The following is a 24,816-nucleotide window of genomic DNA, read 5'->3' as shown; positions in this document are numbered from 1 at the left end:
CCGAAAATCTCTTGCCTCGGTGAAAGCTCTAGCATCAGGGTGGCGCTGGGCAACCGCTGCTTTCAGCACAGTGAGGCCTGACAACAAGGTTTACAAAGCACAGCAGTACACGTCTCGCTGGGGATCAGCCTCTTCTAACAACTGTGGAAGTCTCGGTGTCGCCACTCTTAACGCACAACCCGTGGAAGAAGGGAAGCCTAGCTGAAATACAGAAAAAGTATTAGTGTCATTAACACATTACCGTTTACCTGAGCCTGGAAGATCTGGTCCACCTCAGGCCTTTTGTGTGGTGGAGGTGTCTTATTAAAGGGGAAAATTGTACAGGGTTTAACATTGTGTAGTTCTTGCCTTTGAAATAGCGGGGATTACTGCATTAGAGGGCAGACCAGGGCAAGGAGTTAGGCAACAAGCATCCATGGTCAGTGGCTTGTTGGCATGCTCTCTACCACTGGGTGAGAGAACAAGTGAGACCTTGACCTTCAGGCCTTGGACTCTGAGCATTTCATTCAGCTCTTCAGGAATGCTATGGACTATGAGTACAGGGAAAATAAGTGCAGTTTAGCAGGATGTCATTCTTAAGATAATCCTGTCATTTAATGAAGATGGCTATAATACAAATGGTATGTTCAAAGAAACTAAGCTAGCACGGCTACTTTAGGCTGACCCTGTCGACCAAGTGACAGTCTACCACTCCCGAACCGCCAGTCACCCTTTCCCCCTCATCCTGCCAGGCTTCAGCAGGCCCGCGGGGGTGGGAAGCGTGCGGTTTCTGTCACAGGCGCTGTCTCCCTCTCCCTCGCACCGAAGGGGCTGGGGGACAAAGCCCCTCTCCTCTCCACAACAGCCCCGGGAACGCGGGGTGAGGACCCGCCGCCCCTTCCCCTCACCCGGCGGCTCTTCAGGGCGACGAACGCCCCTTGCACCCCGCGCACGCGCCCGCCGCGCGCCTGGCTCGCGAGCTCCGTCCCCGCGCGGCAGCGCCGCCTCGCGCAACGCCCCGTCTCCTCCCCCAGAATGCACCGCGCCAGGCAGCCTTTGAAAAAGCGGCGCGGCGCGTTCAAGATGGCGGAGCTTGATCAGCTGCCTGACGAGAGTGAGTAGCGACCCGTGCCCCCGCCGCTGCAGCCCGCCCGGCACCGCCGCCACCTCGCCCCCGTCTCCCTCCCCCGGTGGGACACCCGCGCCGCGCCCTGCCGCCGGCCCGCCCCCCTCCCTGTCGTCGTGGGCGCTGTGCGGGGCCGGAGCCCGAGCCTCCTCCCTGGCAACCGGGCCGGCCCGGCCGCCCCCCCCCACCCCCCCGCCGCCGCCCCGTCGCCGCCGCCCCTCCCGGGCGAGGCTCCGGCCCAGCCGGTGGCGCGGGGAGGGCGGTGGGCGAGGAGCTTCCTCCCGAGGGTGCGACCCCCGTTGCCTTCGGGGGTGCTGGGGCTGGGCCCCCCGCCCCGCCTGGGTGAGGCGGCGGGGCTGGCCGGGCGTCACCTGCCGGGCGGGCGGGGTGCGGGGCGGGGGCGCGGGAACCGGGAGCCGGGCGGGGAGGTGACGGCGCGAGTGTGCGGGGCACACCTGACAGCCTGCCCTGTCTGTGGGGGCGAGGGCAGTCTGGAGGGAAGGAGGGTCCTGTCTCGGGGAAGGGGCTAGTAGCCCAGTGCTCCTGTCCATTCTGTCGTCCTAAGGGGGAAGGAGGGCTTTTGTATTCGTAGCGTGTGCTGTGTACAGTGGGAGCACCTCTGAAGGACTGGGGGGGCTAGGGCATGCATATTGCATCTAGGGGGCACTGATAAATGCAGATGGAAGAGCTCAAAGACCCTGCATTGTGTGTCAGGAGATAAAAGCTAGTTATATATAGGAAGAGAGCATGAAAACATACCCTTGTGTACATACAGACCTATGTGTCTGGATGAAGTTTGTGTGAATGTTGTTTTTAGTGCACACAAGGATTAGATGTAGATGAGAAAGACGCACATGTTGCTGTATATATGAACAAGATACTTGAATGTTGTAGAAGAGGATGTTATTTAATGTAAAAAGCATCTACATGCTACCTTGATGTGTCTTCCTACAAAAAATGCAATAGAACTTAGGAAGACCAAGTTTTACAAGTGAATAATTGAAGGTATGGGTATACCAGAAAGACAAAATGTGAAGGGCAAGGAGAAATTGGTCGTGTTCTTATGTGCTTTCTGCGCTTTGTGCTCTTCAGTAGCATTGGAAGTAATCAGTGGGACAGCTTCTGGGTGCTGTGGATTAATTGTGAGCGTGTGCCACAAGACATCTAAGCTGAAATCAAGGGTATACTTTTAAAAAAAATTTAAAAAGAATGGTTTCAGCCCTTTTCTATACTGCTGTCTTTCCTTTACTCTATTACGCTTTTGCTCCCAGTGATATGCTAAGCAGGAGTAGTGATCCTCAATCTGAGAAACCACAGGACAGAAAATAGCATGAAATCAACAACCGATATCTCTTGTATGATCTCATTATCAGTGCTGTATTTTAAGTTCTGGCACTTACCACTGAAGACAGCGCCTAAGTAAAGGAGATCCAGAGGGTGACAGAGGAAAGGATGGGTGTTGTGTGAGGCAGTTTGGAAGGCTGAGGCAGTTTACCTCACAGACGTGGTGCAGGAGGTGGAAATAATGAATCAGAGAGAAAGAATTGAGCAAGTGTGGAGGCACTGCTTAGACAAAACATACGTGCACAACTGCATACAGATGTAAGTCATGTGTATGGATACTTCCAGATGGTGCTTATATATAACTATTTACACAGATGTGTACTACAGTATTTTTACAAGATACATGGGATTACTGTTACAGATTTTTGTGGAACACCATTATCAGCTCTGAAAATCTGTATAGTATTGACTTGCATGCTCACTCCTGAGACGCTTGGGTAGTGTCTTTGTAGACCTATGTGTGATATTCGTAACAGCTTATACAGGAGGATTCACATATAAATTACTCACTATACGGTGGGTGCGTTTTACAGTATACTGTACATCTGCACTCACTTATTCACATGGAACATAGCCCTATATGCATTTCATTAAAACTAAACTAGTATATACTGCAAATAAATCATTTAATGTGGCATAATAATTGTATGTCACGTAACTGCTGTTAATACCAAATGGTAGTCATCTTGAGTGCTATTGGTTCTACGAATTTACTGTGGTTATTTAAAGAGTTATTTCAGAAAGGAAAAGGCAATGTGTGAATATGCATCTGTATATTCACAAGAGTTCTCTGGAAAGAAATACCTTTTGTTGGAAGTGACTTGTGGAGTAGGGTAAGATCTGGTAGAGAAATGCCCCCTGCATCTGTTTTTTATGGGCTATACTCTTCTGAGGGGAAAAATAATTTGATTGTTTTTCCACGAAGATTCTGTTGTATAGATCTGTGTGTGGAATCTGTTGTCATTCAATATCAAGTCATCAGAATGCAGAGGGGATTTACTGGGGAAGGGGGTTTCTCTTCAGTGGCTTCACCCTGTAGCCTTGTAGATTATATTGACAATAGTCATCAAATAGTTGAGTTTTGATAATGGGTTTCAGTTTAGTGGTTTTAAGTCCTTATAAAAATTACTCTGAGTAATCACTAAATTATTCAGCAATTTAGGAAAATATATAGACTAATAACCATTTCTTTGTAAGAGTTATTTTGACTGTTGCTTTAAAAAAACTGGGGCATCCAAGAAATGTTAAACTTCTTTCAGAGTCTGCCACTTACTATCTGATGTTGGTCTGCATACAAGTCTAGCAGAACTGGGCTTACATAAAGCATTGTAAAACTATAGATGAAACAGTACATACATACCAAGCTAAAACTAGGGCATTTAGTAGTTTCAATAAATGTATGTACAACAGGGTAGACTTATATTTTTGGTGACACTGTTTTGTGCATCACCATGCAAGTTCATGAACATACCAACTGTTTCTGTAGCAGAAGATATTCAGAGAGATGATTCAGAGTTGAAATCTTGCTTCTGATTATGTGAGTCTTTGTTACAATTCCAACAAGTCAGGAGAAAAACTGGTTAATATCCCTACATCACCAGTGTCATTGTTTTAACTGAACAGATTTATGAAGGATCATCGTAAATTAAGGATAGAACTGACACTCTCAATTTGGTACAGCTCAGTCATGTACACTGTACTGCATTAGAATCTGATTAATACAAGTCACGGACCAACTGAGACAACTGTAATTAATAATGAGCAGTGTTTTATTGCTTATTGAATCTACTTTCCCTCTTCACTAGAATGGACAGTGTTTAAGTCACTGTTCTTCCTTTTGCCTTGCCCATCTTCAGGAGAAGGCACCATGTGTTTCAAGAAGGTAATGTAAATTATGAAAAATAAATGTTTCATCTCTGCCACCTTTATATTGCCTACGGTGGCATTGGGGAGATTTGACAGGTCTGTTGCTTCACCTGTGACAGATACTAGAGCAGAGTGTGTGACTCAGTTTCACTCAGGATTGTGCTATACTGCAGACGCTTGCCAGCACTGTCATTGTTAAGGTATCTGCTCAGCAGGTGAAGCACACAGGGTGTGTATTTGTGGAGGTAATAGGCTTCTGCTGTGCTGACCTTGCCCCTAAGGTTTGCATTTACCCAAGTTTGGTGCAAGTAGGGGATGTTTTGGTTTTTTTTTTTTCCATCAAATAGAGAGGGAGCTTCATGTTTTCTCTAGTGTTGGTGAACTGCTAGAAATATGAAAGTTTCAAAGAGGGTCTGCCTTGTGCTTCCATTCCTATTCTTTCCAATTTTGGTGAACTGGGAGTTTTCAAATTACACTGTAATTATCACTACACATAGCTCTTTCATTGCCAGTCCTATACTTAAAATGAAGATATAAACTCAGTCCTGACTGATTTAACACTGACTTCATGTGGCTTTCAGTCTGCAACTTAATGTATAAGGGATAATAACAGTAAGCATTGCAAAATTCTTTTTGGAATCTTCCATAGTGGTGTAAAAATAAGTTCCTAAAAAGTTAGAATAGTTCATGACTAACAGACTTTCAGATTTATGTACAAACCCTGTGAATTTTCTTTAGCATACTTTACTATAAAGTAGTAGACCATAACTGAGTTTTCACATAAAAAGAATTATAAGTAAACACAGCATACTCCGTGACAAGAAAACTGAAATTTTGCAGTGTGGTAATAACTATACAGTTTCACTTTCAAATTGGAAATCTGATTAAGTGGAATTTGTCCCAGAGTATTCTGATAGCACCTACTTGCCCTCTGGCAAGTTCTCTAGTGTAGTTGGGCAGTGAATATTCCTTAACCCAGGAGGGAGATAAATATAATGCACATAGTTGTCTCTCATAATATGCGCTTGTTTTATCTGCTGAAGTTACTATTGTTCCATTCTTCTCTAAAGCTGACATTCTGTCCTTTTAGAACAGATAAGAGAGTTCACACTGACAACCTAAAAAATTAAGAAGATGGCGGTGCATAAGTTTACATGCATTTCTTGTAGTTGAGGCCTTTTCTTATTAGTGCTGCCAGGTGAGAGGCATGTAGTATCTTGGGATGGAGCAAAGTCCTGTGAAGAAAGAACAATTCTGTGGCAAAGCCTCTAGCTGAAAAATTCTAGAAATATTTAAGATCCCAATTGCAGAAGTACTTTAAATGCTAATCATTAGATTTATATTTTGGAGACAAAACTGATTTCTGCAGACTGTTGGGTTTGTGCCCGATGGGTGACTAATTTTAGGCAATGCATTTCCCTCCCTCCCTCCCCCCCCCCCCTTCTCTCCTGGTAATTTTGCAGTGGAGGTAAATGGTGGGCAGTTTTACTGCTGTAAACCAGATGGCTATTTCTTTCTGTATCGGAAGATGAAAAACAGTTGATCATATTGGAGTGTACATAATGCTGCCCTGTCTCTTGCTACTAGTAATAGCAATTTTATTGGTGGATTACTCAGTTATAAAGTACATGCAGTAAAGCTGAGGTGAGACTTTGATAAAACAGACCACGTGCGGATGTCACTAGAAGACTGTCCTAGTCCTGGTAGAGGCAGAGCTCTGCAGACAGCAGCACAGGCAAAGCTGCATCTTGGTACGTTCTTTTGCACAAGCGAGTCTGAATGAGGAGGACGCCTGGAATCATCTCTGTAAAAGTGAGAGTGAGATGCCATTTTTGATAGAAGTGAAAGCATGCTTAGCTAACTAAATGATCATCAGCACGGGGCCGCTGCCAGGAGTAAACCACTGAACTACTGTGGAGTGCAGCGTTTCTGTGTTGCACGTAGGCAAACACCAACAAGTGGCAGGTGAATCAGAGAAAGGAGCCAGGCTGTAGTAGTGATGGGTGTCAAAGTGTTAACCTTTTACAGTACAAATACTGAAAACGGTAGTATATTGCCAAATATCATATATTGGTAGATGTTGCCGGTACTGGTTCTAGGGGCTTGTGTTTTAGGACAGGCAGAAGAAGGGAAGGGGGACAAGGATCTTTCTGCATGACCTTGTATCCCATGGATGGAGGCTGCAGCATAAGGGCAGTACTTCATGCAGAAATTGTCGTCTTCACCCTCAGCACAACCTTGTGCTGTGGTTCACAGGCACTCTACCCCTGCATAGCCAGTTGGTCTGCTCTGACACTTTGCTGGATAGCTGGAGGGATATGGCATGCCTCTTGCTACTTTTGTTTTCCAGTTCCAAGGGGCCATGAGCCTGGCACCACTGTGCTCTGGACATTTGAGGCAAAAAATCAGCAGAACTATATGAGATTAAAGCATTTGGGAGAAGGCTCAAGATTAGCTTCATGGCTGCTAAATAGTACCCACAACTAATAATTTTGGGATCACTTGTGCTGCATACCTTTAAAATTGTATGTTACCATGGTATCAGCATATTGTCCATCATGAGAATGCAGTGTTTCAAAAAAAGGGCTTTGGTATTGTGGTTATTGTTTGCACAAGTCCTGTAAAAGGGGTCACATGGCTAAAAGTTCACTTCTATCCAGTAGTTAAAATAGGATTTGGAAATATACAAATGTCAGTTTATTAGTCGGCTCATAACATGGGCGAATACTGATTCATGCTTGAAGTGAAAAGTTATTGTTCATTTATTTACCTCTTCAATAAGCCCAAAGTTTCAGGGGAGCTTAAAAGCTACTCAAAGCTGCTTTTTACTTTCTAAGTTTTCCTGAATAAGCTATCCTTTTAGTGGCCAATTATTTGAGATGCTTCCTCTGCTGAAACAACTTGTGCGGTGCTGGTGTAGATGAATGATCTCTCGGAGCATTAATAACTCAGTCTATGAAAAAGGCTTGTGTTTTTCCCTTCTTCCCCATGAATTTCCTCTGTCACACCATTTTTAGTGCCAGCGATGTAGTTTACATAGGTTTTTGAGGTAGTCATGCAACCAGTGTTAAAATAACTACTCACCTGTGCAGGATTTAGACAAAACAGTGTAATGATCTGGAGAGGAAAGGTTTTACATTATGTAGTTGCTTATCTGGATCCTAGAATTTTCTGTATTGGTTTAGATGTGTCCCTTTGTGCCCACACATTTGCAAAATAAATAGCTATGGAACATTCCTGTGGTTACTTGTAACCTTTATTTTCAAAATTGTAATCAGCTGATACAAATTCATTATAAAAATACCTGAAAACATAAATGTAATGTGCTTGTATGTGTTCCTCTTTAAAATTTAAGATTAGCTGTTGAGAAGCTGTATTTAAACTGCTTTGCTTCATGTTAGTACTGAAAAATATACATCAGAGCATCCACAACTGCCCATATTGAATTGCAGTCATATTCCACCTCTTCAGTTATGGTCTTTTCAAATGAGGGGAGGCAAGAGTTGGTTGTTAAACTCAAACCTGACTTTAGTTTTTGAAAAGGAGAAAAGTTTTTGCGCTTTTTTCCCATGCCTCGAAGCCTATCTCTGTATCAGAAATACTTTTTGGAGGACAAACTATCAGAGTCCCTTTTTAAGTTTGTTCATATAACTTGCAGAGCAGTTAGAGGAGGGGGTTTTTTTAGGTTCTCTTTGTGGTAATCCTCTGTATGTGCTCCCTTGTGCTGGAAGAAGGAGTTTGGAGCTAGAGGCCGCACCAGCGCCCGGAGAGTGGCGGTTCAGGACTCGGGGAGCTGTCCATTGCCAGACCCCGCGCTGGCAGCCGCTGAAGCTAATCGGGTTTCTAGCTAGCCTAGCGTGAAAACATCAGGGTCCTTACCATGCTAGACTTGGCGGACTCGAGGTTATTTTAATGTTGATTTTTGGGTTTTTTTAAATTTGGTTTTACCTGGACTTCCTGAAAATGACTTCTTGCAAGTGTTATAAAACACATAAATACACTCGTTCCTGACTCTTAGTTGCTAATGAGCTTCCTGTTATCATACTATTAAATGCCTCATAATCTAGCACACAGTTATTTTTACTGCACATCTGTGGTGCACATATTTTACAGATTTTTTTAAGGTTTTTTTTTTAGGGCGAGAAAAGACCATTATAATTGTCTTACGTTCTTCATTAAGCATGCTAGGATACTTGTGTTTGGAATTTCTGTGCATCAATTCTATGCTTCCTTTTTAGCTATAGTTTTCTCTTTAGAAATAGATGTAAATTTTGTTTAAAGATTTTGAATGATACAGCACTCGACATGCCCTTTCTTAGTGTAGTCACATAAAATCTGTTAAACTTTGCATTCATTGCTAACCTGAACTTAGCCAATGCTATTTTCCAACAAATAGATCTAGTTATGCCTTTCCTTGTAAAAAAGGCTGCAGAGCTATTTACTGTCTGAATTATCTTCCTTTGTGCAGATCTTGACCTTCTTTGGGAAGAACAAGATTGGAGTGTCTTGACTTTCTCGCAATAAGGCATGTTTTTAGATCTTCAAATCTTTCTCCTAGCTCTGTTCTGAATCCTTTCCTAATTTTTCAAACTTAGTCAAGTGTGAACACTGTGTTCAAGTAATTAATTTACTAACAACATACACAAAGCAATACTCAATAGGATACTAAGACAAGACTAAGCCAATCTTACAATTTTCACTGGAATAGTATGCCAGTGTAGGCTACTGAAAGCAGGCCTTCTAATTCCTGAGCCACTGCTGTGGTGAGCTGGCTGTACTTCCTCCCTAGGTTGAGGTTTTTTTACTCTTGGTATTAATAGAGTCAACTCTGCAATCCTCAGAACCAGGAGGAACTGGAAGTAGATTTTGGTTATAATACCCTAAATGATGCATAGGCCTTATTTCTTCCTTTCCAGCCATTTGTTTAAGTGTTTGATGTTTGTAGAAGAGAAATCTGTGTCATTGTCATAATAGGTATTTACATTCAAGTGTGTGTGTAGATTCTAATCTCTGTGTTTATAATTAAAATGCTGGTTAGAAAGACTGCCTATGATTATATATTTGTTATTCAGAACAGGAGTGTACAAAATTACTGGCATTTAATGTAAGGCTAGGATATTATCAATCTAATAATTATTTTAACTAAAATTTTGGATAGTTTTAATAAACTTTATGTATCCTGAATCACTTTGCAATATAGTTTCTGAAGTGCTTTTATCTGTATTAAATGGTGGTTGTTTTTTATTGTAACACATTATTGCTTAGAAGATCATCCTAGTTTCTGGTTTTGTATATACTACCAGGGCCACAGTACTGCCAAACTAAATGGAAAAAGTAGGGAGACGTACCATATTCCTTGACATTTGGTGGTGTTGCACATAGCTGCTAAAAATCAATATATAGAAGAACTTGACAAGAAACCCCATGTATCATGTTGTTGCCTTAAAGGCAACAATTAAGCTTATGAACATCTCTGTTGTCATTTTGATATCCTACATGTATTCTAATGCTTTAAGCTACAGCAGTGGTGGTGTTAATAATTTTCTGCAACTTGTTACACTAAAATAGTTTAGTTAAAAGTTAAACTTGCCTAGATCAGGAATTTCTTATTTGGACACTTGTATTCCTAAATAAAGATGCCCTTTTCCGGTTACATTAATTGCAGGTTAAGTGAAAACAAATGAGCGGCCTTATTCTAGCATGCATCTGTTGAAGATTAACTATCCCATGTGGAAAAGTCCTTGGCAACTAATGCTGTTTTGGAGTGGCAATCTTATAAAGCTAGAAGGTAGCACAGTAACATTCTGCTGTCCATCACTTCTCTACCTGTTCTTTCTGATGCCAGTTATCTAATTCCCTGCTCCACTGACCCATTATCAATCTCACAGGTGAAGCATCTGGGTTTGATGGTTAGCAAAGGATCTCAGGCACTTCAGCTACGAGATTGACACCAACCCCCGTATAAAGCTTTGTCGCTTCTTGCTGAGTTGTTTTGTTTCCATTGTTGACATACTCACCCTTGACTGAATTGATTGAACTTGATTCATATGAGCAAGATGGTCAGAAAAAGAGGAAAATAATTGTGTGTTTGGTCTTACAGATGAAGTGCCTGAGATCTTTCAGAATAGCGATCCATTCTGAAAAGCCTTCATTTGACAATCCTGATGACCCTGCTTCTACCTCTCCATCACCAATGACATGTACTTTCCCCATGTTCTTAAACTGAGTGTACTTATTAATCCCTGCACACCATCCCTTATGTTAATTTGGCAGGGGGGGATGCTTGTTCTTCAGTGTTGTTACTGTCCAGGACTGCATTCTTGGTTGACAGCAGGGTACTCATATTTATGCAAACATGGTGTATGGTATTTGATTATTAGAATGAAATTAAAAAAAAATAACTTCAATCCTGTGATACCTTTAACATACAGCTTAGTTACAAGAGCTGAATTGACTATGAATCAGATCATGATAGAAGCATATTCCTGTACCAGTCACTGTTAGGTCTCCAACCTAACAAAGGTGATATGTCAGAAAAGAAATGTGCAAGGGCAACAGTATAGCCCAGGTTTGTCACCTTGTTTTTGACATGTAATCACATATGTGTTAGCTGTTGTAGATTTGAACAGTTTGGGAGATATGAGTGGAGATCCTCTAAACCACGAGTGAGTCAAAACTAGTTCCATTTCATATCTTAAACATGTTTTAAATTATTTTTTTAAAGAATAGAAATTTTCCTTTTTTTATGGAACATTTTTTAACACATGGCATAATAAGATGGCAGCAAATAATATGATGAAAAAATAAGGAATGCGGGGGGGGGGGGGGCTTTTTGCCATTGCTGCACCTGTATTCTCTTCAACAGTCTACCCCAAACCAAAATGCTCTGTTCCCCTGGAAAGGGACAGTAATTTATGCTTTGGGTCTGTGATATTCCCTGGAATGTATCCTCTTAGAGATGAGGATCTCTGGCACTGTGAAATTGGTGGCGTTAGGACTTAGATACAGGGCAGCCACAAGAAAAGGAATTTCCAGACCTTTGGAGTCAGAACCTGGAACAAAGAGAAGCTGAAGGAGGGAGTGGGGAAAGGGATGGGAGAAGAGGATGCAATGCAAGAAGGAGTGGTTGCAACACTGAAACGTAACTGGAAAGATAAAGTTGATTTGAGAGAAAAGCATGAATCTGTGGAAGCATTGTCATGCAGAAATATTCTTTCTCCTCTGCTAATGTAGTTGTTTCAAACAGCTCATTCTTAGAGACACATTTGAAAATACTAGAGCATGAAGGCTGTAGTCAGGCCCCGAAGCACTGCAGAGGTCCTACAGATGCAGTGGAAGGGGACCAGTGAAATTTTGATGGCTACATTACACAGTTTGAACAGTTCAAGCAAAGGATTCCGTCTGCATTTATAATATCCAAATCTGCTGCCTTTCTGAATAAGGAGATTCCACCAGGGGGCAACTAACTATCCATCGCCCAACTTGTGAACTAAGCTTAGAGAACATAAGCTACTGCTTTACAGTTTCCTTGTTGGTTGTATAATATATTTGCAACAGCAAACAAGCAGCCATGCGGTAGTATGTAGATTGGACATAAAGCTTGTTCAGAATTTGCTGTCTTAAACAAAAGTGCTTGGCACCTGAAGCTGTTTTGTAGATGTGAAACTAAAGGAAAAAAGGAAACATGAATATGCTTTCAAGATTTATGGGCAATAAACATATAATTCTATACTTAGTGCCATGGAGGGCACGCTGGATTCACGTATTCAGCTGTGAAAGATTTAATATTAAATTCCACTTTCTGTCTAAGAATGAATTAAGAATGAGTAGACTCTGCGTATAGTTTGAAATAACTTATGATTTATGTGGACTTTTTGATATATTGCAGGTTCTTCAGCAAAAGCACTTGTGAGCTTGAAAGGTAAGAAATTAATGTGTTATTTACTTGTACCAAATCTGACTTTCAGATGTACTTAGTTTCTAGCTTCAAAAAGTTCGAGAAAATATCATTGAAGAAGGTTTTTTTGTTGATATGTGATTGGTTTTATTGTGGGTATTTGTTAGTTGTATAGACTAATAATCCTTGGTGGTTGAAACTACATATGTTGTGGTGTATTTAGACACTGCTCTTCTGGGTGAAATTCCTGAAATGTGCTTTTCCTTCCAAAGTAACTGCCTAGGCGTCAGGTTTGATGAGAAGATTGAGGTAATCTTTCCTGCCTTGAGGATGAGATAGGAGAAGGACTCTTAGCAAGACCTGTACATATGACAAAATTTACATTAGGAAGGAGTTTCACAATCTCATTGTGTTTTCTGTCAGTAAATTGTGGGCTACATCAAAAATCTGTTTCTTTTGTCTTTTTTTTTTAAATTGTCTTCATGAACATTCATACAAATTTTGAATACTTATAATCTACCCAACAATAGAAGTTTCTTTATATACTACAAAGCTTCTATTACACAAGGAAGAAGACATGGTCTGTTGAATATGTTGCAACTAATATAGGTTTGTTTCAATAAAATTTGATTTATTTGTCCATGTGCACCCACTTAATCCTTTTTTTTTTTTTTAGAACCAGGAGGAGGCCAGGTCTTGTAGAGCTTTACCTTCTCCGGGTTTCAGTTACAGCCACAGTACAGCTGTCTAGATGTGTGTCAATCTGGCAGTGGAAGTAACTGATTCCAGCAAAGGAGGTTTTAAGAAATCTAAATGTTGTCAGGAGTAAAAAATGTTTTGTTCATGTTTCTCTTTGTACTGAAAATATCTTTCAAATTTTCTTTTAATCAGTGTTCAGAACAACTTAATAAAAATATTGCAATCTAAAATCCATTTGTAGTTGAATCCAAAGAAGATGTTGCAAGTAACAAAAAATATATTAGTAGTTGATGATGTTATACTAGCTTTTGGATAGTAGTTATGTTAAAACACACATATATGTATGTTAATGACATGATTTCTTCAAAACAGAGGGAAGTTTATCCAGTTCGTGGAATGAAAAATATAATTCTCTGCAGAAAACACCCATTTGGAAAAGCAAGAATGCTGGTTCTGCAGTGGAAATGGTAAGAAGCAATAAAAATCAACTTCAGGATTGGTAAAATACCATAAACTGAATCAAATTTAAGATCACAAAATTTAGTTGAGATTTATAGTTTCATAATTTCCGATTGTTAAACGATATCCTTCACAAGCAGTCTACACAGTTTGAATATGAGATGAAAACATGTTTTATAAATGAATAATCAAACGAATTAAATTGCTGACCTTGTTCAAGATAGCTCATAATAATTTTCTCTCTTTTTTGTAAAAGCAAGTGCTGTGTGAAATGTTTGTACTGTATCTACCACCTTAAACTTAGGAATCGCCACTTCTGATCAACCGTTTGTTTTATCTCATGAAATATCTCGCTTCTAACTATGGCTGAGAACTGATGCATAAAGAAAAGGAAGGGAAAATGTCACAATGAGCTTCCATCATTGTGCCTTCTGGGGGGCAGATTTTAATAAAAATGTCAGTGGAATGTTGTGTAGTATTCTGAGAGGTCTCATAGGTGACCTGACGTTAAAGAACAACCTTGGGGTGGGGGAATGAAAGGTAATGAGCCTGCAGCCTCCAAGAGCATGTGTCTGATGTTTGGGTCAACCATTTCCCTCTCTTTTTGAAATATTCCATTGTTGTTTCTTTCCCCGTTATATCACATTCAAGCTTTCTTGACTATTTGCAACCTCCTCTACCTTACCAAATTATGTGATTTTGGTTTGGTTTTGCCACCAGCTATATTGCACCTTGTTTGTCTACATCTGTAATACTGTGTGCTCTTTTTACTACACCCTGGAGAGCGTATGAAATACTGTGGCAGTTGCTAGGCAGATACTTCTCCCATACTCTTCTGGTGCTGCCACCTTCTACAGTAATTGTGACCGACTTGCCAACTATCACCTGGTTTTTATTCAAATCATTATTTTTTGTGAACTGCTTGTTTATTGGAAGGAAAACATGTTTGAAAACTATTGCACTTGTGTACTCTGCACGTAATCAAAATATCTGAGTAGCTTCCAGTAGTGCATTAAGCAATGTGACTAACATCTGTCATATGTAGCTTGTTCTGTGGTCTTCTCCCTGAGGGGAGAAACTTACACAGAGAAGGTATTTATTTTGGTAGGATTCACAGAGATATATATACATACATGTTGCTATGTGTTTATGCTAGAGAATATAAGGCCTACGAAATGCAGTTCCAGACAGTGACTAGAACTTTGTGATGGCCCTTAGTTACCTGCAGGAGTTCAAGTTTGAGCTGTTCCCCAGGAATGCTCATCTTCTCACAGAAACAGGCCTTACCGGTAACTTAGAAGATCGTATGTGCTAAAGAACCAAAGTCACTAGCTATAACATTTGTACAAAAACTTTGTCAGTCTTTAGGTATGCTGGCTGTAGGTATTGAAAATAAGGAGTCAAACTTTGAATGTAGCTCAGTATCGTGTAGAAAGCTGGGAGAAAGATCAGAGTACAGTCTGATGTGTTAGCAGTGGCCCATGTTGCTGAGATGTGATGTAGTCTTCCGTACTAGTTTGAGTTCGCTCCACGCTGGAAGCTTTGCAGATGTGTTGTACTGTTGGTTGAAAAATCTTTCCAAAAATGCCTGACCTATTTAGCTAATGTGTCACAAATCTTTGTGACACTTATGTTATTCTCGTGTGAGGCACCGGCAATCCAGACTGATGAAACACTCTTATAATTTTGGATGGTTCCTTGGAATAGAATTTGGCAGCTTCTGTTGAGGGTTGTAAAACAGTTCTCTGGATCTGGATCACAGCCTTAGCATAAGGTTGAAGGAACTCTTAAGTTTTGCCTAGATTGTTTTAGCATTTGTGTTCCTGTGTTGGCACATGCTTTTCATCTGGTATAGTGTCATAAAATCAGGAAGAACTGTATAAACACTTGGAGAACAATGTTGTTCTAGAACCAGCATCTCAAATGTCAAAACTAAAATATAATTGCAAATATTTAATAGGAGCCTGACTTTTCATCCCATGGGCAGAATGCTGTGATTATAAAGTCCTGGAGTTCTGTCATGTAAGAGTTTTTATTGTTGAAACAGCATTGTGGATTTGTTTTCTTGCTCAAAAGTTAGAATAGTTCTGACCTTTCTTTTTTAGGGTGATGGTTTGTCAAGGACAGAGATTTTATTAACAGAGATGTTATAAAAGAACATAAAGACATTGTAATTGAAATTTAAGATTGTTGTTAAGGCTTAGTGAATTGGAAGATGTGAAGAAGTCAATGTATCTAGGTGAGGTGAAGACAGAAAAACAACATTCATAGTAATTAGTTTATAATATTAATTGCTATGTAAATATGGTGTGGGCACCATTTGGTTACCTTGCCAATATCTAGTTCCTCTGTTCAGTGTGTGTATTTTCCTGGATTGTAACATCTACAAGGAATTAATGTTTTCTTCTGTGTGCTGAATGTGCTTAGTGTCTAGCACATTCAGAGCACTACTGTTTAATTAAATACACAAATACATATAATTTGGAGTAAGAAAGGCCCATTTCCCTGGGAAAGCTCCAGCTTTTTCTCATGGCATGGGACAGACAGGTTTTTTTGCTACCACTAATTAATAGAGAATATCTCTTTTCAAACAGATACTTTAATCAGTCGCAAACTTATTAGATGTCTTTTTTAAGTGTAAATGCTTATTAGTGAAGTTTTATTTCACTTCATTTATTTTGCTTCTGACTCCTATTAAGGGCTTATCTTTGTCATCAGTATTCTTTACATTGTGGGTGTTATAGATTTCATATCCATATCACTTTGTAGTACTTTCACCATCTGTACTGAAAGAAGTGAAATCTGCGTTTGTTCTGCTTTTACACATCACCTTTGTAAATAGTTTGAAGTACAAGGAACTGCACTGCAGGGTGCAGTTTTGGGGTTCTGCAAAGGAGACACATTTTGATGGTAGCTGGCTCCTGTGCTGGGCCACAAAGTCTTCATGGAAGGAAAAGCTGCTTGCTTTCAGCGCTGACAGCCAGTCGTAGGTTACTCTTTTGTCCTCATTGAAAGCACAGGTTTTTTGTCATAGGATAAAATGTTGAGGAATAACTAAATGGAAGTATTTTTTTCATGACATATATTTGCAATATGGTTTCTTGTTTTCAATCAGCCTTCTAATTCTCTTTGAGCTATAGCATCTTAGCACACAAGTAAATTTCAGCTAGCATAAATTCTAAATTCTTCTCTCTTCTGATATTTTTACATGACTTATTTGAGCTTTAGTTTCTTCAGACTTCAGCTTCTTAGCATTTTGCAGTGTAGGCACTTTCAATGAGTTAAAAAAAACAACAAACCCACAACACTTTATTAGACTCATAAGAAATCCTTGCAAAAAATTATATCCAGCTAATGTTTTTACTGAGAATGTACCAAAACAAATACGCTGTTTGAATAAACTTTTTTTTTGACACAAAATTCAGAACAAACTGTTGAACAGATGTGCTTATAACCAAAGCAAGGACTATTTTAAGCTTAGATGCACAAGTGTTTAGACACCTAACTCCTCTGGAAACAAGTGGGAGTTGGGTTCTAAATACTTCCGTGGAACTGGGCCAGCAGTATAGTAATGGGTTATAGTTAGCATTGGAAAGCCTGGAATCTTAAATTCCTTCTTCTCTTCTCTCAGCCCTTAGATCTCCAACTGCTAGGAGGCACTATTTATTGTGTACCATGTGCCTTAAAACCAATAGATGGCAAGAGAAAAGGCATTCCATTTCTCTCACTGTGAATTCTGTGCATGAACAGAGAAATTGGATTTTTTTCTTGTAATTCATTCTTAATTTTGATACATGCAGCCCTTCAGAAATTCAAAACGGAGTCGACTCTTCTGTGAAGAAGATGAAAGACAAATAAACACAAGGTCACCCAAAAGAAATCAGAAGGTTGCGATGGTTCCACAGGTACCTACATGTATGCAGATATTTTTACCAAAAAGGGGAACGAGCCTATCTGTGTTAGCTGAAAATTAGAATACATTTGCTTTTCAAGTTGCATTATCAGTTTATGAATATTCTTGTGAGGAAAGCTGTTGCTAGGAGTAAACCACAATTCAAAACAGATTTATGTTTTTCTTCCTTGCGACTGGGTTCCTCAGTTTGTTTATGGGAGTACCTGTTCTTTTTGATCCTGGACATAATTATACAGAGCTAGAAAGAATTCCAGACTAATTGACCATCTTGCTCCCACAAACAATCGTATCCCATAGTCTGCATAAATTTATTCAGCTTCAGTTAAAAACTGACTAGGTTTCTTACACTGACTACATCATTTAGAAGGCTGCTATAGAACTTAATGTATTACAACAATTAGGAACTTGCTCTAGATTTGTAGCCTAAATGTATTCATGGCCATCTATACCTTCTTGATCCTGTAATGATAATGTCCTCCAATTCAAACAGCTTGTTTTTCTACTCCTCCACTTGACTGTCTGTACTCCTTGATACAGCATGGAAGAGCAGCTGTAATTTCTCTCAGCCTTTATTTGCTATGTTAGACAGGGCAACATCTCTTAGTCTCAAAGAATTGGCTCTCTAGTACCTTTGTCATCCAAATCACTTCTCTGTACCATCACCTTATGAGTCTGAATTTGCCACACTGAAAAAGTACTATTTGAATGCTTGTCTTATTTGCCTTCTGAACTGTACTGTGCAGTGTTGAATGGGGAAGACTTAGCAGTTGCCATTTTGCTGTGTCCATTTTGTCAGAGATGAGGACCATGACATTTCTCTCTGTTCATTACCATGATTTCTTAACAGTAGAACGGCCTGGATAATGTTCTAAGCCTGGCTGGTTTGTACTTAAATGTCTGGTTCAGGAGGTCCAGTGATTGCTAGATAAATATTTGTGAGGGACCGCAGTTGCCGTAGCTCACAGATCTTGCTGGCCTGCTAGGCTTCATTTCCTGCAGTTCCAGAGGGAGAAAGGGGATCTGTATCTAGAACGTAGTGGTTAAGTGCAGCAGGAGCCAGCAAGGTGCCTACCTTATGCTTTATCCTATTATTGCTGCTACTAAAAGTCAAAATACTTTTGAGTGTTTGGGGAAGGATTATGGCATGGAAACTCAGTTAAACTAATATTCTCAAAAAGCTATTCTTTTTTGCAAATAAGTTCTTCTTTCTGTCAGTTAAGACAGCCATCCCTGGAACAAAATTATGGAATTATTTTTCTACGGTCTTGTTTAAACACAGGTCTATGTATTATGTATGCAATCTAAGAGAGTGTCTTTTCTGCATTTTATAAAATAGCTTTCAAATGTAGTTAAAACCTGATTGCTTATGTCCATGCTAGTTACTCTTGCAGTTTTCTAAAAAACAGACCCTCTGCTCAAAGCTTTGGCTGTATTATGTTCCTGTGCTACCTTCATCCTCAGTTTAAGAAGAGTTAGCAAGAGAAGAAGCACTAGTGCAAATGAGGCAGTTGGTGTTGCTGGCATCTGAGCCGCAACATTGTGTACACTTGAGACAATGTTCAATGATGCCTCAAACTTTTGAAGTCTGCGTGTACTTTAGTGCCATGCTATTATTACCAACAATGCAGTTTCAGTGTTGGAAAATGTTTCTGTTAGAAGAGCTTTATATAGAGACAATTTGTTGTATTGATCCTGCTAAAGTTTGCCATCTGTTATGTTTGATTGCATTGCTGATATAACACAGTAAGGATTATTATAGATCTGCAATGAAAAAATTGTCATGAAACAATACGTGGGATTAAAATGTAACAATTATTAATGTGCAAACTTATATAAAGAATATCTAGTTTAATTATTTGAATATTGAAGAATGTTAGACTGTGTTTAACAGTTTCCTTTATTTTACTATGTAGAAGTTTAATACAACGATGCCAACACCAGACAAGAAAGCATCACAGAAGATTGGTTTACGGCTTCGTAACCTGCTCAAACTTCCCAAAGCTCACAAGTGGTGCATTTACGAATGGTTCTATTCAAATATAGATAAGTATGTCTGTTTTATATAATTATCTCTTACTAGTATAGAAACAAGTCATTTTCTGAAATTGAGCTGCGAATTTCCGTATATTGGTTAGATACTCCAAAGTTTAGTCTTAAATTATTAGTTATTGAAAACTATTTCACTGGGGATTTGGGGTTTTTTGTTGGTGGGTTTTTGGTGTTTGTTTTGTGGTTGGTTTTTTGGTTTGGTTTTTTGGTTTGTGGGTTTGGGGGTTTTTTCATTTTTATAATGAACAATCTAATTGGGTGGTTCCTTGGGCAGTCTTCTGTGGAAAGCCTTCCTTCATGGAAATAATTTTCTCTTTATCACCTCTACCTCTCCTAGATACAAGACGTTATTCAGAATGTTTTTAGCATCTTAAGCATGAAGTTATCAGAACACTTAGACTTTTTTGAACCCTTGGATCAGTGTTACACACGGGGGATGGGAAGGAGACTCCTCCTTTATAAGGCGCTACTTACCCAAAAGATGTGAATGTTGATTTTGGATATTTCTTCCCCATCGTTCTTTTTTTATTGTGGTCACTGACAGAGCTCCAGGTTGTGACTATTCAGCTGTTGTCTAGATATCGGCATCCTTCTTGGATCTCCTAATTTATCTCCTATCTTTCTGTAATTTGTGCCTCAGAGTCTTTGACGCTTGTTCTCTTAATGCCGCTAGCAAGGTGTTGTGAGTTGTTTAAAAGAACCGGTTTAATTTAGTCCCTAATCATGAAAAACTAAAACTTCTAAAATGTAAAAATTGTTATTGATGAATGAATTCTTAAAATCCACACTGATTGACTAATTGTCACTAGTATTTAACAAGCATTCTTTTCTAGAATTTATTCATAACAAAATAATTACTGTTTTTCCTTCCTATTTTAATCACGATTGCTGTGGCTGTTTTTCCTTAGCTGAGAAGGCAGTCATAGCAACAGAAAAACATTTTAGTGTATGTTCATCACAAGTAGAAAAATGACATCTCCATTTTAGTTAGTTTTAAATTCTTCATCTGTAGGATTTCATTCCTTTGAAAAAAGTGGTCTTTATGTGCCTTCCCCCACTCCCTTTTTTGAAAAAACAAGCCAAAACAAAGAACCCAAACCCTGGTAGTAGTAATTTTAATATGTGACACAATTTTTACGAGAGTCCAAGAACTTTTAGTTTCTTCTCAAATAATTGTCTGTGGAACTTTAGGTCTATCAGTAGACTATAATTTAAGTTTAGCAGGTAATTCTGAAAACCTCTTTGATAGTTTTCAATGTATGCTTGTAATGCTAGTAAGATATGATCATGTTAAGATGATATAACAGTTTACTAAGAAACTACATATCTTTGGAAGAAAAACTTTGATGTATGTTGCTTTGAGTGATGTGATCTAGACTTAATGAGAGGCTTAAAGTTTAAAGTATAGAGCTAACTGCCAACTGACAAAATATGGCTCACTATACAAGTCTCAGAATATTTCAATCGAATTGTCTCATCTGAAATTGAAATCATCAATTTAAATGCCATGTCTACTATAAGTTTTTGAAATATTTTAATCTCTACAACTATCTGTGGTTATGAGATTATTGAAGCTGTTTCAGCTGGATTTTCTTTACATTGCTGCAAAGGGCTGTTTTCTGTAAAATCCCGTTGGCTTCTGACACGCAGAGACTTCTAAAGAGCTACCTACTACTACAGTGATCGTAGGCCCTCAGAACTAGGTACAGCCGTAGCTTGCTTACACCGTTTCCCAGAGCTTCCAATCTTGTGGATGTGCTGTGGGTTTACAGTTTGCCTGAGTAGGGATAAGTGATAGTAAAAACAATCAAATACAGGTTATCTTTCTCAAAAAAAAAAAAAAATTCAGTTGTTCTTTACACAGATATATTACACTAGCGACAGTAAATCTGGATAAAATAAAACTTTTATATACTTCCTTGTCTGTTTCCTGACCCTCATTGATCATTCTTTCTGGGTTCCTTTTCACTTCATGCCACAGCTGCTGATCCTTCTGCTGCAAAAATACTCTGTTCCATTCTTGCCTGAGTCTCCTTATCTGCATGCACCTTTCTTCTTTCCCACAGCCCCTCACACTCACTTGAAAGTGGTGTTGCTTCCAAGATCCTCTTTGTTCTATGCTTGGGGATATTCCCCTCTAAACCCCAGTGCCCTGCAGAGAGTGGAGAAAAGTAGATTTATCTAGGATGGAGTTATTCTTTTGTTCTCACCAGGTGAGATCTATTTCAGTTGCACATAGTCTTTAATGAGTAACCTCCTATTAGACGGGCATTTCCATTGCTGCTCCTTTGTCTCTTCAGCCCAAGAAGGATGTGGTACTACAAAGTAAAAGGCAGTCATAAAACATAGACATACAGTCAGGTCATAGCATCAAAGAGAAATTCCTAAGTTGTGTAGGTAGGTTCTCTGAACTGTCGCTTCTATAAGACGGATCCTCTGCTTCATCATGGAGTCATGGTATGGTCCAGTAAGTGTCTTACCTATATAGCTGTAGAGAATGACAAGTTGGCTCAATTGCCTGTATTTTGGAAGCTCAATTGCCTGTATATGTGGGTTATAATTTAATGAATTTATGAAAAAGGTACTGTCTATTTCTCAGTATCATATTGCCCCTTCCTTTACTCTCAATACCTCATATATCTTGGCAGTTTCCTTCAGTGTGTTGCAGTATCCTCGTGACACTGCATTGGCTTTGCTGAAGTTTCATTTGATGCTTTTACATACATTAGAAAGCAGGATGAATACATCTGTTTCCCTGTAGTAATGAAAGGGGAATATTTGTAAACATCACTGATAGTAAGGCTGAGATAGAACAATAGTCCTGGAAACTTTCTGTCTTTGTTTTCAGTTTAATTTGTCCTTTGAATAGGAATGTCTTGTTTATATACTTTTAGTTTTCAATGTATTTCTTATCATGGATTTTTTTTGGAATCTCATGACAAAAGTTTACTAAGTGTGGTTAACAGAGGACCAATTGTGTTTCAACAGACCACTATTTGAAGGAGATAATGACTTCTGTGTATGCCTGAAAGAATCTTTTCCAAATTTGAAAACCAGAAAATTGACAAGAGTAGAATGGGGGAAAATCAGACGATTAATGGGAAAACCACGGAGGTAATTTTCTTTCTTTCTTTCTTTCTTTCTTTCTTTCTTTCTTTCTTTCTACTACATGTAGTTTTGATGTTACTGGAATTGTTCCTTCTAAAATAATTTTGCATGCAGGTAGTAAAGCAAAATAATAGCTGAGAGCAGAAAACCATTTTATTAAATAGATGCTCTTTGAGCACACACCCCGCTCCTCCACACAATCTGTTCCTTACATGCATGTGTCCAGTCCATGTAGTTCTCATGAGCCTATACTTAAAATGTTCTCTTCCCACTCTAGATAACTGAGTGCCCAAGCTCTAGGTCATGTTGACATGTTGAAATTATTATTGTATCTTCTATGCTGCAGTGCTTCCTGGCATGGAAGACAGGCAAAATTTTCACTAAGTTTTGGGGTTTTTTTTTCTGGCTATAACCAGCTCTTCATGGGGAAAACAAGTGCACATTTTCATCTCATTTATTTTATTATTGTTTAAACCATTTTATAGATCCTCAATTTTTCCTGGCTTGGCTGCCAAAACAGAGAGGAGAAAGTCACCCATAAAATATTGTACATTGTAGAGAAGAAGCCAGAATTTAATGAAGGGCATATTTTTTCTCTAATTTAGAATTCGTAATTCTTAAACCCACTGATTCAGTTCAGCCTTTTCACAGAACCTATACAATTTAGCCTAGAGAAGAGAAGGCTCAGGGACGCTCTTATCTCTGTGTGTAAATAGCTTAAGGGAAGGCATAGAGAAGACAAGGCCAGGCTTTTTTCAGTGTTGTCTGGAGGTAGGACAAGAAGCAGTGGGCACAAACTGAAACACAGGAGGTTCAATTTTAACGTAAGGAAACACTTCTTTTTACTGTGAGGGTGACTGGGCACTGGCACAGGTTGCCCAGAGAGGTGGTAGAATTTCCATCCTTAGAGGTATTCAAAGGCCATCTAGACGTGGTCCTGCACAGCCCCCTGTAGGTGACTCCGCTGGAGGGGGATTGGAGCCGATGACCTCCAGAGGTCCCTCCCAAACTCAACCATCCTGTCATTGTGTAAGATCAGGTGAAAAATGTGTAAGTAGTGTTGCAGAAATAAGATTGGTTTATTTATCAAAATACAAACACTAAAGCACTGAATCAATTTCATAGATCACTGTACTGAGTCAGATTATATTTTGCCTGATGGAGGCTATTTCATCTCCTGTACCTACAAACAATTTTACAGAACTAAAAATTGCCAGTCAAGGGAAGGCAGCAGAGCCAGCTTAAAAATAGTTCCTTTTGGAAAGGTGCTCATATCATTTGAGCTTAACCGAGAGAGTTTTTTGTTCCTCTATCATTGTCCTTCCCACTGAGAGGGAAATGGTGTATTTGCAGGTTAAATCATCACTTACTCATTTGACTTCTGCTAAAAGTGGGTACCACTAGAAACATCAGCTTGCCTCATTCAGCAGTCTGTTGGACTGTTGATAAAACTTCCTTCTTTATTTCTTTTTTGGAGGGGCGGGGGGGAGTGTTGTTGGTTTTGGTTTTTTTGTGAAGCTATCATACAGGTGGTTTTTCAAAAAGAGAAACTCATGCCTAAGGAACCACAGGCCTAAACGGGCAGGAAGTTGTTTAATCTGAATTCTGAAGTACAAGTATTTGACTGGATATAGAATCTTGTTTTGTTTGTTAACTAAAACTTTATGAGTTCTTGCCTTTTATCAACATAAAATAAGCATTTCTGTTTGCTTTTCATTTCTTTAATAATTAAAAAAAAACCCCAACATTTATTGGTAGTCTTTTTCAAGATGACCAGAGTGGTCTTTGGCCTTAGTTCTAAAAGATTTTGAATTATTATAGATCATTTGAATGCTTTTTCAAGATAACTTTCATCTACCTCTAGAGCAAAGCTTTTTTACATTACTATTCTGTTAAAATTTTTTTCTGTCTGTCCTCATCATATGCAAGTAAGCTAAATACCATGTCAATACTGATATCTCCCCATGAGGGAAGAAAAAAAAAAAAAGACATTTTGCATCCACAGTGTTGATGGCAGAGGATAATAGTATCTCTGTGTGATAGCTGTGCACGTGCTCGTCATCTTTTTAAAAATTTTGTTTTAAATATATTGGTAATATTTTCTTAAGTGTGCTGCTACTTTAAATGTCCTATCACACCATCAACAGTGTAGTTGATTGGTACAACAGTATTCTTCATGGGAGCCTGCAAAGCTTGTAAGATTCCAGTAGACTGTGAGGAAAGATATGCTCCAAGAAAAGGAAGAGGTAATAGTTAGTCTTGTGTACTCTATATAAACGTAATTGGCATTGTGAAATAGCAATGGATATGAAGTAAGTTCAGGTATGCTTGTCCTGCCACTATATGATGGTGATGATTCCTCTGTTAGTTCAAATT

At 39.3% G+C, this 24,816-nt stretch overlaps 1 protein-coding gene across 4 annotated transcripts in view; it reads left to right on the top strand.

The window, feature by feature from the left end:
* The first annotated feature begins 1,014 nt into the window (after window positions 1-1,014).
* The window catches only part of LIN9 (lin-9 DREAM MuvB core complex component), a 40,047-nt gene continuing 16,245 nt past the window's right edge, over window positions 1,015-24,816 (top strand). The window contains exons 1-6 of one of the 4 annotated variants that reach the window (XM_054819571.1): window positions 1,015-1,093; window positions 12,204-12,236; window positions 13,284-13,378; window positions 17,171-17,275; window positions 19,197-19,330; window positions 22,321-22,446. In XM_054819571.1, the coding sequence (XP_054675546.1) occupies window positions 1,015-1,093; window positions 12,204-12,236; window positions 13,284-13,378; window positions 17,171-17,275; window positions 19,197-19,330; window positions 22,321-22,446 (572 nt within the window). Of the gene's footprint in view, window positions 1,094-10,005; window positions 10,104-12,203; window positions 12,237-13,283; window positions 13,379-17,170; window positions 17,276-19,196; window positions 19,331-22,320; window positions 22,447-24,816 lie in introns of those variants that run through there. The other 3 variants (XM_054819570.1, XM_054819573.1, XM_054819572.1) reach the window with 3 other exon arrangements.

Source organism: Grus americana, chromosome 3 (genome assembly GCF_028858705.1).
Source record: "Grus americana isolate bGruAme1 chromosome 3, bGruAme1.mat, whole genome shotgun sequence".
Lineage (NCBI taxonomy): Eukaryota > Metazoa > Chordata > Aves > Gruiformes > Gruidae > Grus > Grus americana.
This window is presented reverse-complemented; position numbering and strand designations above follow the sequence as displayed.